Genomic DNA, 14649 nt, shown 5'->3' with positions numbered 1-14649 from the left:
CATCCTTGGTTGTATGTGAATTAATTATCCATTAAAAATCCATATATGTTTAATCGGGGCTGAACGTATGAACGCCTGTAAGTGCGATTTTTCGGATCCGCCCTTTAGTATCATATTTCTAAACAATTTTATATGAGTAAAACATACGAAGCTTTCTACAATTACTAATGGTCGTTAATTCTTTTCTTTTTATAACTGATAAATCATAGGTAAGTGTGTTGGTCACTGACTTCATCATTGACCCGTCATTATTGTTTAGTAGATATTAAATTAATTAAATTTAAAGGATTGAACATTTTACTACCTTATTGTGCATTAACGATTCTTTGTGAAGAGGCCTGCAGTTCCATCATTTTTGCAGAATGTCTGGCAATTCAAAAGTATTACACAATTGTTGAAAATATCACGTATGACTTCCAAATGATTAAACAACTGTCTTATATATACCTTGATTTTCTTAAGAAGAAAAATAGTTTACTTTGATAAAGTCCTTAATTTCAAACCCTAATGTGAACGTCTTTGAGGCATCATAAGTTTTGTATGTCAATACTGTGTTAGGTAACGCTGTTTTCCCCCATTGTATTATAGTACGTAGGCTAAGATAACTTTCGTGCATACTCCCCTCCCCACCACGCATCAACTTCATGATGATTTTCAGGTATATATATACCTGAAAAGCATATATATAAAGATATAATCATGTAGCCCAATGTATCAGAACACAAGATTTTTTGGTAAAATGAAAAAAATCTGTCCCTACCCCACTCACCCACAAATCCTTTAAATTGGCATATTTGTTTCATGTGAAAACCTCAAGAGTATTTGTATTTCAGTAAGATAAATGGTTTAATAGGTATTTTCTGTTGAGTATTATCACAATTAATACGTTTTGGTCATTTTGCTGAATTTTGGCGATTTTCTTAGAAAACCCACAGTCTTAAACATAATTCTCATTCCATTCAAAGTAAACTGACACCGTAGAACTCATATTCTAGAAATTCCTAATCAAGATAATGATGTATCTAACGTAAGGCGCTGATATTTTCCTTTTGGGGTTACACTTACTGTTTAATTGTAAAAGGGAAATTTTCAGAATTTCCGAATTTCTTCTATATCTGTCGTTATTGTCTTGTTTAGAATTACGTAGTTTAAACAAGCTTTTGTGTGATACAGTACATTAATATAGTGTCTTAGCTTTCAAAAGAGCCCAATTAATAAATATTTGATCTTTTTCAAGTCAAATACCACCCCTACCCATAAAAAAACCCTCAACATGAACTAACATGGTGATGTTTAGCATATTACCGGAGTACAATAGTCGGTACTATCGCTCTAGTTATCATGTATCCAACATGTCTTCTCATTTCAGGCGCGTATTTTACAATAAAATGTGACAATAATGAGTTTTTCATAAAAAAGAGGAATTTTCGGTATTTCATATTTTCTTTCATTTCACCTGTAGTTGGGAATATTTTTTTTTCAAATACCGTACTTCGAACAAGCTTGTGTATATTCAAATATATATTGTGCTATCTTTCTAATGAGCTTAAATAATTAATATTTGAACTTTTTCAAGTCCAATTAGCTTAAATATTACCACCTCTACCATGAAAAGAATATCTCAACATAAACCAAAATGTAACTTTTTTACTTTGGATTTATGCCTTTATTATGGAGATCCTCTTGCATTAATCGTTTTGTCGACCGAATATGCTTTACTTATCCCCCCCCCAAAAAAAAAAAAGAATTAGAGAATATTCGTCGGTGACAAATTAATTCGGTAACGGGAAGTATAATGTTATCTAAAAATCACCATAAAGTTGATGAGTGGTGGTGCATTTTAGATTTTCCCATCCCATGGATTATAAAGACTTGCTTAATTTAACAAAAAATATTTCAAATCATTTTGGTAATTTTATAATCAGCCTGAAATAGTTTGTAGTTCAAGAGGAATCATTTCTGATACCTCTATTTCCATTAATAGTATACCTATGTTTATGACTAGGTCCAACCTCACAAGCAAGCCAACTAACCATCTTGAATATAAGTGACTATAAAAGTTAAAACGTATTTATAAATCATTATAACTACAGTTATCTTGCCTGTATATATTGTTATTATATTTCTGCTAATATCTGCGCAAATCAGGGTATGAGGAAATGTTTCTCAAAAAGTATCTTACCAAATTCATTTTCAGTTATCAGACCTTGCTTGGAATATATTTAATTTCTTCTGAAACAATTATTTATGATTACATTTAGTGAATTATTCTTTGTGCTGATGTGACGACTGAATTTACCAACTATATAATATAGCATATACATGCTATTTAATCACCGCCGGTTTATTCACACCGCAAATGGTAGAGGAAGGTCTGTCGAACCGTAAAACATAGCTAGATTTAAATCATCGTTTGTTTGAAATACCTGTACATGTACAAAGGCAGGACCAGCGGTTCCAGCTACACCGGTGATGAAATATTTATTTTATCAGGTTTAATTCGGGCTTGAGTTGATTATGGATCGGGTTCGCGTTCAGTTATTGTTTTGTTACTCGTATTCAAATTTACACTTATTTCGTTCTGGCTGATTAAATGCATTCCGATAGTAAACCAATCGTTAACTTTCTTATCGAAATGTCAATAATAATATCATGACAAAACAGGTGTTTAGCAAATTGAAATTACGTGACTAATGCAGTAACTTGACTTCTTCATTTATTTGACTTTACAAACACTATAAACCTTCCCTCACAAAACAGTTCAAAGTGCAGAATTTGGTCGCTTTATCATTATGTTGGATGACGTTTCAATACGTTCTCAATTAACAGCTACTAAGGTTACAGTTTTTGATCAAATGACTGTATGTTTTTCTGTTATATTCAATGATGATATTTGCTCAGTATATCAGTAAACTATAAAATAAAAGTCTATAGATCGAACATTCTATGTAACATGTGTAATGCACACTAAAATATTTTTTTTTATATTTGCACCAAATCATCCTTTTTGTAAACTTTGCCAAGTCTTTTCAATATTATATATAATATATATAGTTTAACGATAAATGTATCTGACAATGACGATGTAGCGACTTAAACAAGACTAGTTCATATACTTAAATGTCAACAATGTATAACGAAATTCATTTTTGTTCAAATATAAGTACAAGTTATTTTTTACAGAACATTAAAATTATAAAATCGATCAAAATATGTGGTAATCAAGATCAATTAATTCCACATTTTGAAAGTTCATAAGTATTTCCGATATTTCCTTTTTCGCTTTTTGTTTATCTCATTTCTTCTTGAACTTAATGTATTCTTGAAATTATTCAGTGGTTAAAAACTTAAACAAAAGTAAAAACTATATACTGAATAATGTAATGAAAATTTAAATAAGAAGCTGTATAGATTTAATTCCGAACTGCACCAGCAACAGGCAGATACGACATTGCCTATGAATAAAATAAAAAGGTCACCTTCCATGAGCTTAAGTTAAGTACTAACCTCAAAGGGTTCAACTTTGTACAATATGAAAGAAAAGTCATATATTGTTTTCATCTTTTTTTTTCCAATTGTTGGTGATTTAATGGTATTTGTGACGGTAATGGCAAGGTTTAAAAATGTGAAGTGATTACTTCATATGCAAGTTCAAGTTAAATATGATGTTCAAAGGGCTGAGGGAAGTGCAACAGACATGAATGAAATGAAATTACCAACAATGCTAGGTGCATGTTTGTCATTTTTTATCAGTTAGTTTGGGTTTTTGTTTGCGTAAGAAAAACAAAATTTAATAAACGGAAAATCAATCTGAGTCTCACAGCGTTTAGCTTTCAATAACGGAAAACAACAAACACTTCAATATTAACTGTTACATGTAGACAAATAAAAGAAATAAGTAGCATTCTAGCTAAAACACGTGCAAAGGGCGACGCCTTTCGAAATTCTCGAAAATAACTTAAAGCATACATCGTTTGAAAATCGGATAACGTTACATAAAATCATTCCCTTTTTCCCTTACTTTGCATTTTTGTAGAAGGGAGGGTGCAGCGTCTAGTGTGATTTTCTACCGTCAGACGCTGTTTCAGAGCTTGGGTCGATTAAAGCTTGTATCACTCTATATAGAATATGATTAAGAACCAAAATAAACAAGTTAGGAAGTAAAACACCAGTGTACCCTTTTTGTGCATGAATCACTCATTTTGCACATAGATGCTACATAACTAAATACAAAAAAAAAGAAATATCTATTTAACGTTCCCATGATTCTGGTAAAAACGTAGTATATTCTTTGAAAACAATACGTGTACTACTGCTATTCTAATGTGTCAAATAATTACAATAGTATATGAAGCCACAATCCTCAAAATAAAGGCCCTTATAATAAAAACATTTTCTGAAGTTTGGTTTTATCTCCATTAAAAACCACGAACATTTCTTTTTTGTTTCAAATTTTCGTTTGAACGATTATAATATATTAATTATTTTGAAGTTACAATAACACGATCATACATTTGAAAACATGTTTTAAGTTTAGAAAATTGGTTGTAAATATTGTTATTATTTTTAAAGTATTCTTAAACTATGTAGATATGTGTTAACACTTAATAAGTGTAATCTATATCAAATGGGATGCTTTTATGTGTCGACCGATAGAGATTATTGTAGGGGGTTTCATTTCTATATTCATTTATTATGTATTCATTTAGAAGCGGGGGTCATATTTTGTTCCTTGCATGTATTCACAGTTCATTGTTAATAACGTAGAAACATAAAGGGAATTTGTTTTTTTGTTATAATTGATTTCCAAAAAAAGGAAGGAAACGGAACATTTTTATTTTGGTTCTGTTTTGTTTTGTTTTAACAGGAACGCATACGTGTAGGCTATTCAGAAATAAACACATTCATGATAATGCAGCCACTAGGGTGCAGTAATATCAGGACGCATTACCTCCGAAACAATTAAAACTTGTTTGATATTTTTCGTCTATAGCAGTTGTTTCCATCCATTTGAAAATTCATAATAGTTTTATTACAATCAGTAATTTGCTTTGCTTTTTGTCTATTTTTTTTTTCATTATTATTATCATTATTATTATTATTGGCGTTCCGCGAAATTCTGCTTCCTTTCTTTTTACTTGATAAGTGATTGATTTAAATTTCAATCATAGCTAAACAAACGAAAAGTATTAAATAGGTTGCAATATGCAATTAACAGAAAGGACTCCGAACTAAATGAGCACAGAGGGTTCAATGACAAATGATGTAAATAAATTAAATGCCTTGTTTTTATTTTTGGAATATATTCTTTTAATTTTCACTCGAATAGTGGTTTCCGTGATTATTCTTTGTGTGCATTGTTGACATTCACTTTTAATAGTAAATCGAATTCACAACGGATGAAGTTTTAGAACATTGATAATGAAGTGGTAATTATACAACATCTCAGGTGCATTTTGTTTGGCAAATTACATCGTATGAAAAATATGTTGTCAATGTATGATATACGATATGATGAGTTTATGAACTGTTCTGAACATAAATAGTTGTATCGTTTTTGTTTAAAATCCCTTTGATCTTGCCATACGATAATTTCAATTTCATGCCAGTCGAGTGAAAATGAAAATTATCGTATAGCTGCACAACATTCTTAACGTCACGTTCCACTCCGCCGAAAAATAGTCCTAAAAGGAAACTTTTCAGGGCTTATAAGACATACATATGTAGGTTAGGAAACTAATACCTTACACTTCAAAAACACTGCAAAACAGCCATAAACAGATTATTTAATAGCAATTTATATGATGTTCAAGTGTTTGTCCATTCTTTAAATCTAGTTTTTATGCAAATAGAGATATTCGACATCTAATTGCATCTCTACGTACAAACCAAGTCATATTTGTATAATACATGTTTAGTAGTTGACGTTACTACTCCAAATTGAGGCTAATAGAAATGTAATGCAGTGACCTTTTATTTGTAATGCTGGTTATTCTTTGATATTTTCTGAGCTAGTTTTTAATAACAGAAAACATTCCTTAAATCAATATTTCATTTTGTCTATATGGTGTATGTTGGGGTATTACATTGATAAAAAAGGATGTTTTTGAGTGATATTTTTTGTGTTTGTGTCCGTTTGGTCTTTAGGGTGGTCAAAGAATAATCAATGGAACCATGATTCTTGCGGAAATCATGAAATAGTTTTACAGCACTGCAGTTTTTCAGGGGTCTGTCCATAGTCGGAAGATGTTGGTATTTAATGTGTCCTTTTTTCATTATATTACTACTTAATTGATTTTGAAGAATTGTTATCATTCTATTACCGTTAATTGTCAATGGGTGTCTTTCAGAGTTTACGTGAAAGTATGTTTACACTTGTTGAAGATATTTTGGTGATTCCAAAAAAAGTGTTTATTATTTCGGACCTGGGTTATGCGCTGGGCATAGTTGCGTTGCATCATATCCGTTCTTTTTTCCATTCTTGTATATAAACGATTTTTTAAGGTTTTAGAATTCTTTTGAATAGTACTTAAATGTATACATTAGTGTCAACTATGACTTCATTAGAACAGATGTCATGATTAATAATTTCTTTGTCATCAATTTCGGAAGAAGCAGGAACAAAAAAACATACCAAAATAATGACAAAAATGCAATATTCAAATATCTTATACATCACTATTACCATATGAACAATTACTCAAAAAAGTATGGGAAATTATTATGACCTATTTTAACACTAAAAATAACTTGCGTATTTCCTATGATCTTGCTAACCTTGTATGTGCGGAACATCTAAATGTACAATTAGAAAAAAAATAATATTTCGCCCACGGATTCATACACAAACATGTAATCTATTGTAAATGTTATAATATTTAAAGTGAACAATAGAATTATCAGCCGTGTTCATCATGAGGATATAGATTTTAAGGTATCGTGTAAATTTTCGGTGATATCACTGAACTAATATACAGACTTACGCGATGTGACTGCGTTGTTGCATAAAAAATATTGTTTCTTTTATATTACTGGGGAACTTCATCATCACTCAGGAAAACTGTTTCGAAGAAATCAATGAGACTGTATGCACGTCTATTGTAATACTGGAGGACTTTTTATCACGAAAATTACTACATAACTAATTATTTTACTAAATAGGTCAACAACACTAGCGTATTAATATTTCAGGCACGTTGGTTTATACCCGATGAGATATAAGTAGCATCACGTCAACAGGTTTTTCTTGTGTTTATATTATGTCAATGTTATCCAACAATAAAACTATCTCACTAGACACATGTTGTTACGTCAACTTTCATAAATGGTTTGTCTCATCAGTGTTGACAATAAAGTAAAACCATTTCATTTTTCTAATTATCAAAACAATTGTAGCATTTATTTCTAGCTTACCCTACCGGTGCACTTAGTCCATGCTCCCGGTTTTTCGTGGAGTCCGAGTTCCTCTTTTGCTTTTGTTACTGTGTTTTGTATGTGTGATTTTAGTTACTTTATGCTCTTTGTTGTGTATGTCTGGTTTCCATGTCTGGTCTTTGTCCCTTGATTACATTCTTTTGATAACCGCTATAACTGGGATTATATCTTGCTACAGAAAAGATATATTTATAGACGTAGAAAGCAAGTTTGGAACCTTCTTACACTATTTTGTATAGATTTCAATGCAATGGAATATCTGAGATTTAGTTATGTTCGGACCGATATTTAGGTACTTAATTTTATGTACGTAATAATAACATAGTCATCAATGTAGGTTATCACTATCCATAGATCTTAAGTGATTTCAAATTCTAATATTAGAATAACAAGCAAACAAACATGTGAATTTTGAATGTACACAATATTTTAATCCCGTGAACACAGTTAAGATTATATGAAGTAAAGTATCAGTTTTGATTTTGCAAATATACTCAAATAGGAAAAACGTCAAATATCGTATTTTAAAGAGTAATCAAGGGAACTAAAGTTATAGCAGTAATCAAAAAAAAAGTTATCCAGGAACAAAGACCCGACACGGAAAACAGACATACACAACAAAGAACATAAACTTATTAAAATCATACATACAAAGTAACTCAAAGGAGCAACTCGGACTCCACTAAAATCTGGGAGCAATGACCAGAAGCACCGGTAAAGAAAGGTGATTTCCAGGCGATGTAAATAGCCTTGGTCAATACCAATGATCAATATATCTTATAAAGTATGTGTTCTCAAGTGCTTTCAAAATCCTGTTACACAATCTGTTTAGCGTCATTACTGTGGACATGACATTTCCCACTTCTCCTTCAGGAAGACAAGGAAGTCATATTGTTGTTGACGCACTGTAGTTCAATAAAGTAGTTAGCCATTTGTATAGGCAGAATGCGTACTAAAATGATCAAGGGGATTTTTTTCAAATCTGTTAATTTCATCTTCAATACTCTTATTGGTTATAAATTTAGTTTCAATATGCTCTAACGTGTATGCAGAAGACAAATAGTAACATTCTTGCTAGAGATTCCTCATACTTTGTAAGAAATAATTCCAAATCATCTTCCAAATATACAGAGGCACATGTTTACAAAATGCTGGAATTTTTAATCGACAATATATTTGTCCAGTGTGATGGACGTGTTTTTCAACAAACGGTCGGCATTCCAATGGGAACAAATTGTGCTTCTTTACTTGCTGACCTATTCCTTCACTCTTACGAGGCTGACTTTATAGCTGATCTGATCAGAAAGAAAGCATATTGTTTGCCTAGATCCTTCAATCTGAGTCTCCGCTATATAGATGACGTGTTATCTTTAAACAATCCTAATTTCGGGAAATTGACACATCGCATCTACCCAAAAGAATTGAGATAAAAGATACTACAGACACTGTGAAGTCAGCCTCATATCTTGACCTACACTTAAAAATCGATGGTAAAGGAAAACTATTGACCAAACTTTACGACAAACGTGATGACTTTTCATTCAGAATTGTCAACTTTCCTTTCATTTGTGGCAACATTCCTTCGGCTCCTGCGAATGGAGTTTGCATATCACAACTTATACGTTATGCCAGAGCTTGCCGGGACTACGCAGACTTTTTGTATCGCGCTAGAACCCTGACAAATAGGCTTCTGGAACAGGGTTATGTTGCTACAAGTTGAAGTCATTACAACAGAAGTTTTATGGTTGTCATCGTTATGGTGTATCCATCAGCACCATGAAAACTGATTTATTCAACGGGTCATAGGTTTTCTTTCCTCGTTTGTCTACCCCGGACTTGACTTTTAATGAGCAACTCGGCGGGTGTTCCTAGAAAAGCAGAGGACGCTTATCCTACCGGTGCACCTGGTCCATGCTCCCAGTTTTTAGTGGAGTCCGAGTTGCTCATTTACTTTTGTTACTTTGTATGTATAATTTTAGTTACTTTATGTTCTTTGTTGTGTATGTCTGTTTTCCATGCTGGTCTTTGGATTACATTCTTTTGATTACCGCTATAACCTTGGTTTCCTTAATTACTCTTTGCCAACTCATGGGACACAAATAATCCCACAATTAATAACTTGTTTTATTTGAAACTAAAATAGACAAATACAAAAGAATAATGATCAGGTAAAAATGCCATTTTCATAATACTGTAATCTAAATATCAGCGAATTCAATACAAAGTTAACAACAATAGTTTTATAAAACAGAAAAAAGAACTGCCATGTTTTATTAGAATCATTTGGATCATCGCACATTAAAGATTGATAGGTCCACAAACAGTCGTATGTAAACGATAATTTTTGCTCGAAAGAAATTGCATAGTTATTTATAAACACAATGCAGTTTGACAAAATTAAACATGTTATGCCTGTTTATACGTAAGTTATGTTTTAACTCTATTAATTTTATCTCAGGCAGACATATTTATTCACGAATACGCAATGAAGATATTAGTTCTACGACAACATTCATGACATGACAAATATGTATTAATATTGGAAGTTATGTATTCATCTATTCGGAGTATTCTGGCATAAAATGAGTCGTATAAAGAATTAGACATTGCACACTCGACACTAAATACAAAAGTAACAATGTCTTTCATGGTAACATGGAACAGAAGGAAATGGTACATGTGCAGATGTTGTATACACGTATGGTGGTTGCATCAATTTGTATAGACAGAATACAAATATGATGGTAGAATAAATCAGTATGTATTGCATAGGCATAGGATAATTTCATAAAATTTTGAAACCGACGGTTTCATAATTTGTATAGAACGCATACAAATATGATGGTTACATACATCTGTATTAATCACACACTTAACGTATACATAATTGATAATAGCATAAATGTTATCGCATACAAGTATGATACACATTTTGTCAACACAATAGCTTGACTTTGTGTAACATTTTCTTTCAGATTATGTTATACTTTCTGTTGTCTTTGATGTTTGCTTCTCTTTTTTTCTGTCGTTTGAAAGTTCAGATATATCAGCTAGGTACAACCTATGTTCATAAGAAGACAGTAGTGGCTTCATCTTTTGTACCTCTTGAGTATAAACATGAAGAGACGCCGGTTTTGTAATATCTAAAGTAAACAAGTTATCGAAATAATTTCACATAAAGGCGTTCGGTAATTATAAGTCCATTCATTCCATTTATCCGACAATATTAAAAAAGATCAATGCGCGGAAAGCATATCAGCAAAATACATGGCATACTTCTTAAGTCAAAACTTAATAAAGACGAGCAAATAAATCTTTTTGCAAGTTTTGCTATTTTGATTTTATTTTATAACGACATTGTTATAATACGATTATAAGACATATATTCATATATAAATATTCATATATTATTGCAAATGAATAAATCTATTATAAACAATTACCAACTCTTACAAATAAGCAATCAAAGCCAAAGGACGAAATTGGTATCTCAATAAAAGTTATACTTACTCATTTCTCCCGTCACCAAGTGTCCCTCTTCAATTGTTATGTCATTATTATTTGCTTCGTTATTGGTACTTGACTTAGCTAAAATGAGATAATTTGACAAGGATTCGTGAAATTGCATCTCATTGTATAAGCTCTAATGATCTAGAAAAACATTTTTTCCCGAAACAAATGAAATCATGTCATCCTTTATAAGCCTTAGTGCCGTTCAAGGGAGTTTGTCAGCGGAGAATATAATAGTAAAGGAAATTACTGTTTTTGTAATTCCAACAACGTAAGAAAGAAATGTCGTGGAGAGTTTTTGTTTGTTCGTTTTGTTTGTTTGTCTTTGTCCTCTCTATTTTGTTTTGTTGTGTTTTGATTATGTCTGTTTATCCGGTTTTTTTTTTGTGTTATCCTTTTTATTGCACGTTCATGAATTATCTGAAAATTGTATGTACACTTAGCACATCTTTTTTATCTGAAAATTGGCCCATTTCTGTAATTACTACTTACCTCTTTTAACACAATAAATTAAAGCAGCTGAACCAATCAGAATTCCTATACATGCTCCAATGATAAGAGGTACACTGCCAAAGCCTAAAAATGAACATAAACGGTTTATTACAAATGTGGCATTAGGATTTGTATTTTTAAATTGGGTCATGTGTTCCTTTGAATTTGTGTTGAAATTTGGAAATTGTCGTTTTTCTTTCTTGGACGTAACCATATTGGATAAATCTTCCCGCCAAAAAAGGCACTCGAAGTCCATTAGTACAGGGTACGATATCCACGTTAAGGTGGTGACATATCTAGCGATAAGGCATCTAACTTTGTCAACTTATTGGTTACATCTACCTTGTGCTAAAAGCAGATAAGTAAAGCTTAATTTACACTTTTTATCTTGTATGTTTATTAGTTAACTCATTATCTCCGTATTATCTTGTTCATATTTAAGTAAAGTTTCGATACCTTTTTGTATTTGATATTTGATTACTTTATCAATGACAACAACATTGTGCCCTGCTGATCTACATTCTATTCTCAATCTATGGGACCCTTCTTTTGAAATGGCAATGCGTTTTATGTAGTTTATATCTTTTATTACATTATCAATGGAACTCTCCTCTGCACTTTCTATTTCTATGTTTTGATCCTGTAGTTAATATAGAATAACATACTTATAAAAGAAATTATTAAAACAAAATGTATCGTTCTTAGTTTCAATATTATCATATTTAATAAAGATTAATTTGTAAACTTCTCAAAATAGTATACTGGTGATGTGAATAGTACACTTATCGTATTCTCCTTGATTTACTCCTGAGAAAAATGATACACAAATGCAATAAATATCACACTACGAGTTTTGTTACTTAATGAGCATTTATTTATTTTCGTAAGTTAAATTTGATGATATAGCTTGAAAGTATATATGTGAGAGAAGAGTGTGACGGCGTTCTGTCATTGAAAAGATTGACAGATATGTTATTTCCTTGGATTAAAGAGTTAAAGTCAAACGCTGATAAAACACGCGTAAAACTTTTTTGTATGGAACGTTTATTTGAAACTTAAAAACTATAATCAATGTTCAACCCGCAGTAAATGAAATAACTAAATGTTACTAGAACATTACCTGAAAGACAGTAATACAGTAAGGTTTTGACGTAACATTAAGTAGCGTGAATTTGACATGTAAAACATTATTTCGAACATCAATATTATCCTTTACCATATTACTGGAAGGTAATGCTGCAAAATAAAAAAAAACAACATTACTTCATAATCGGTTATCAGCTGCAGCAGCATTGAGAATAAAATATTAAAATGCTCTTTTGTGTCTTAGTTATGATATTTGTGCTCAGTAAATAAATGGAAGCTTCAGGTTTAAGTTGTTATGATATCCTTTATTGCTCTCATGTGTAAAATGGTAATAATAACGCATTTTCCTACTTTGGGTAATGAAGACAGTAGCAAGGTCATTATTTTTTTTTCTTACCAACAATTTCTGAACGGCTGATATTCATATTACTTTCAAAGCAGTTCATCCCACAAGTACACGTGTAGTTATACGATAAATCGGCAAGGGTTACATTTCGGATTACTAGAGAAAATGTTCCATTGTCTGTCCCATATAGCATTATATACTTTCTGGACTTTGGTTTTCCATTTATTGCCATTATATACGTATCATTAGCCGCCGGCCCTCCCATCCAGTGTGTTGTGTCATTACGGAAACACTTCGTTGCCACACAGTTCAATACAATATTCTGACCCAAAAGAACGGGTCTCGTGTCAAGTTTCCATGATATAGTACGCTTATCTGTAATTTATATGTAAATATTATGATTTCATATATGACAGTTTATAACAATTTTACTGAAACACCAAAGATATTTCAAATTAGTACAAGGTGTCCATTTTTTAGATGAATTGTTCCAATTAGCATGTTTCTTGCTACCAAACAAGGCACAATTTACTTAAATTAAGATTTTATTTTAAGGAAATGCTCTGATCTCCCATTTTCAGTTAAGGTTTCCTGGTTGCTGAATACTTTCAGTTTTCGATACGTATTTAAATGTATATGCATGTAATATAAGTTTCGCGTTTTCAATAAATTCACATTTTATGTGAAGTCAGAATACATATAGCCATACCAAACATTAATATGACAAGAAATAAAAGTTACTATTTGACAATAGGTACTTACCACAGTATGGTTGTGTTGAAGTTGCTAATATCAGTAGTATAATAGTCATAGATATAATCGTAATTTCATTCATTGGTGATTTGTAACTGTAGTATGACATGACAACTATTATAATGGAAAGTGTGGCGGTCAGCTAGTAGGAGTGGTATTATATGTGTTATCCTATAAATTATATGAGCGTATAGTTATATTCACGTGAAAAGAATAAGATGATCAAATTATAAATGTATGATGATCTTATGACCATTTAAATAAGTATTTTCAACCTTGAAATGTGTATATAAAAGAACAATGTAGTTATCTGTTTTATGTGTTATAATAATCGGCCTCCACCCTAATCGAAATTAAACCATTGAAGTGTTTTGCATTATCAATTATTGTTTAAATTCTTAAGTTGCAATTGTTTGTTTGGTTATGAATTACATTATCTGTAATATTGTTTCGAGTGAAAAGTGATATCATTAATTGGCGGTCAATATAATTGTATGTTTCATATATCAAATTTGAATTATAACATTGTGTCAAAAATATACTTTCCTTTTTAAATGCAGTATTGTATACATATGTATATATTTGAATAATTCAGAGCTTCAAATCATATATTATTTTATAAAGAAAATCTAAATTCAGTTCGAATTATTGCTCTGTCGACGATTATTAAAAGCATTCAATTAAAGTCTGTAATACTGCGTTCAAAATGTGATGATTCATAAACATTGAAATTATTAAAAGGAAAAAACGGTTTGAACTGACCTGATAATTTTATCTTAATAATACTTTAATGTTATGATCTGAAATTTAAATTTCAACGTGTTATACTATGTCTGACATGTACACCTGAATTCCCTCGTGGTTATCTCATTAGTGTTTTAAATATTACCGTTTGTGAATAAACCAGGATGTTTATATTGTCATTTGTTTTATTTGCTAAACGGAAGACATGATTCTGGCTGTGTTCTTCTTATTGTTTCTTTTCCCAGGGAAACTTTTATACCTGTGTGAAAACTTCGAATGACGTT

At 31.2% G+C, this 14649-nt stretch overlaps 1 protein-coding gene across 4 annotated transcripts; it reads right to left on the bottom strand.

Annotated features, from left to right (window-relative positions):
- Positions 1–9544: 9544 nt before the first annotated feature.
- Positions 9545–14649, bottom strand: LOC148606046 (uncharacterized). Of its 4 annotated transcripts, XR_015915483.1 has the most exons (9): positions 14384–14491; positions 13631–13792; positions 12920–13243; positions 12557–12672; positions 11893–12076; positions 11437–11520; positions 10945–11022; positions 10348–10577; positions 9545–10303 (listed from the first exon to the last, which is right to left on the bottom strand). XR_015915483.1 is itself a non-coding variant. In XM_088546957.1 (8 exons), exons 2-8 carry the CDS (start codon positions 13728–13730, stop codon positions 10411–10413), a joined length of 1053 nt encoding a protein of 350 aa, XP_088403083.1. In that variant the 5' UTR covers positions 13731–13792; positions 14511–14649; the 3' UTR covers positions 9545–10410. The 4 variants fall into 4 exon arrangements, 3 of the variants coding, with proteins under 3 accessions (XP_088403083.1, XP_088403082.1, XP_088403085.1); XM_088546957.1 differs by lacking the exon at positions 14384–14491 and adding an exon at positions 14511–14649 and having other exon boundaries at positions 9545–10577; XM_088546956.1 differs by having other exon boundaries at positions 9545–10577.

This window comes from Perna viridis, chromosome 9, assembly GCF_037379345.1.
Source record: "Perna viridis isolate PV_CMFRI_1.1 ecotype Kerala chromosome 9, ASM3737934v1, whole genome shotgun sequence".
In the NCBI taxonomy this organism is placed as follows: Eukaryota; Metazoa; Mollusca; class Bivalvia; order Mytilida; family Mytilidae; genus Perna; species Perna viridis.
This window is presented reverse-complemented; position numbering and strand designations above follow the sequence as displayed.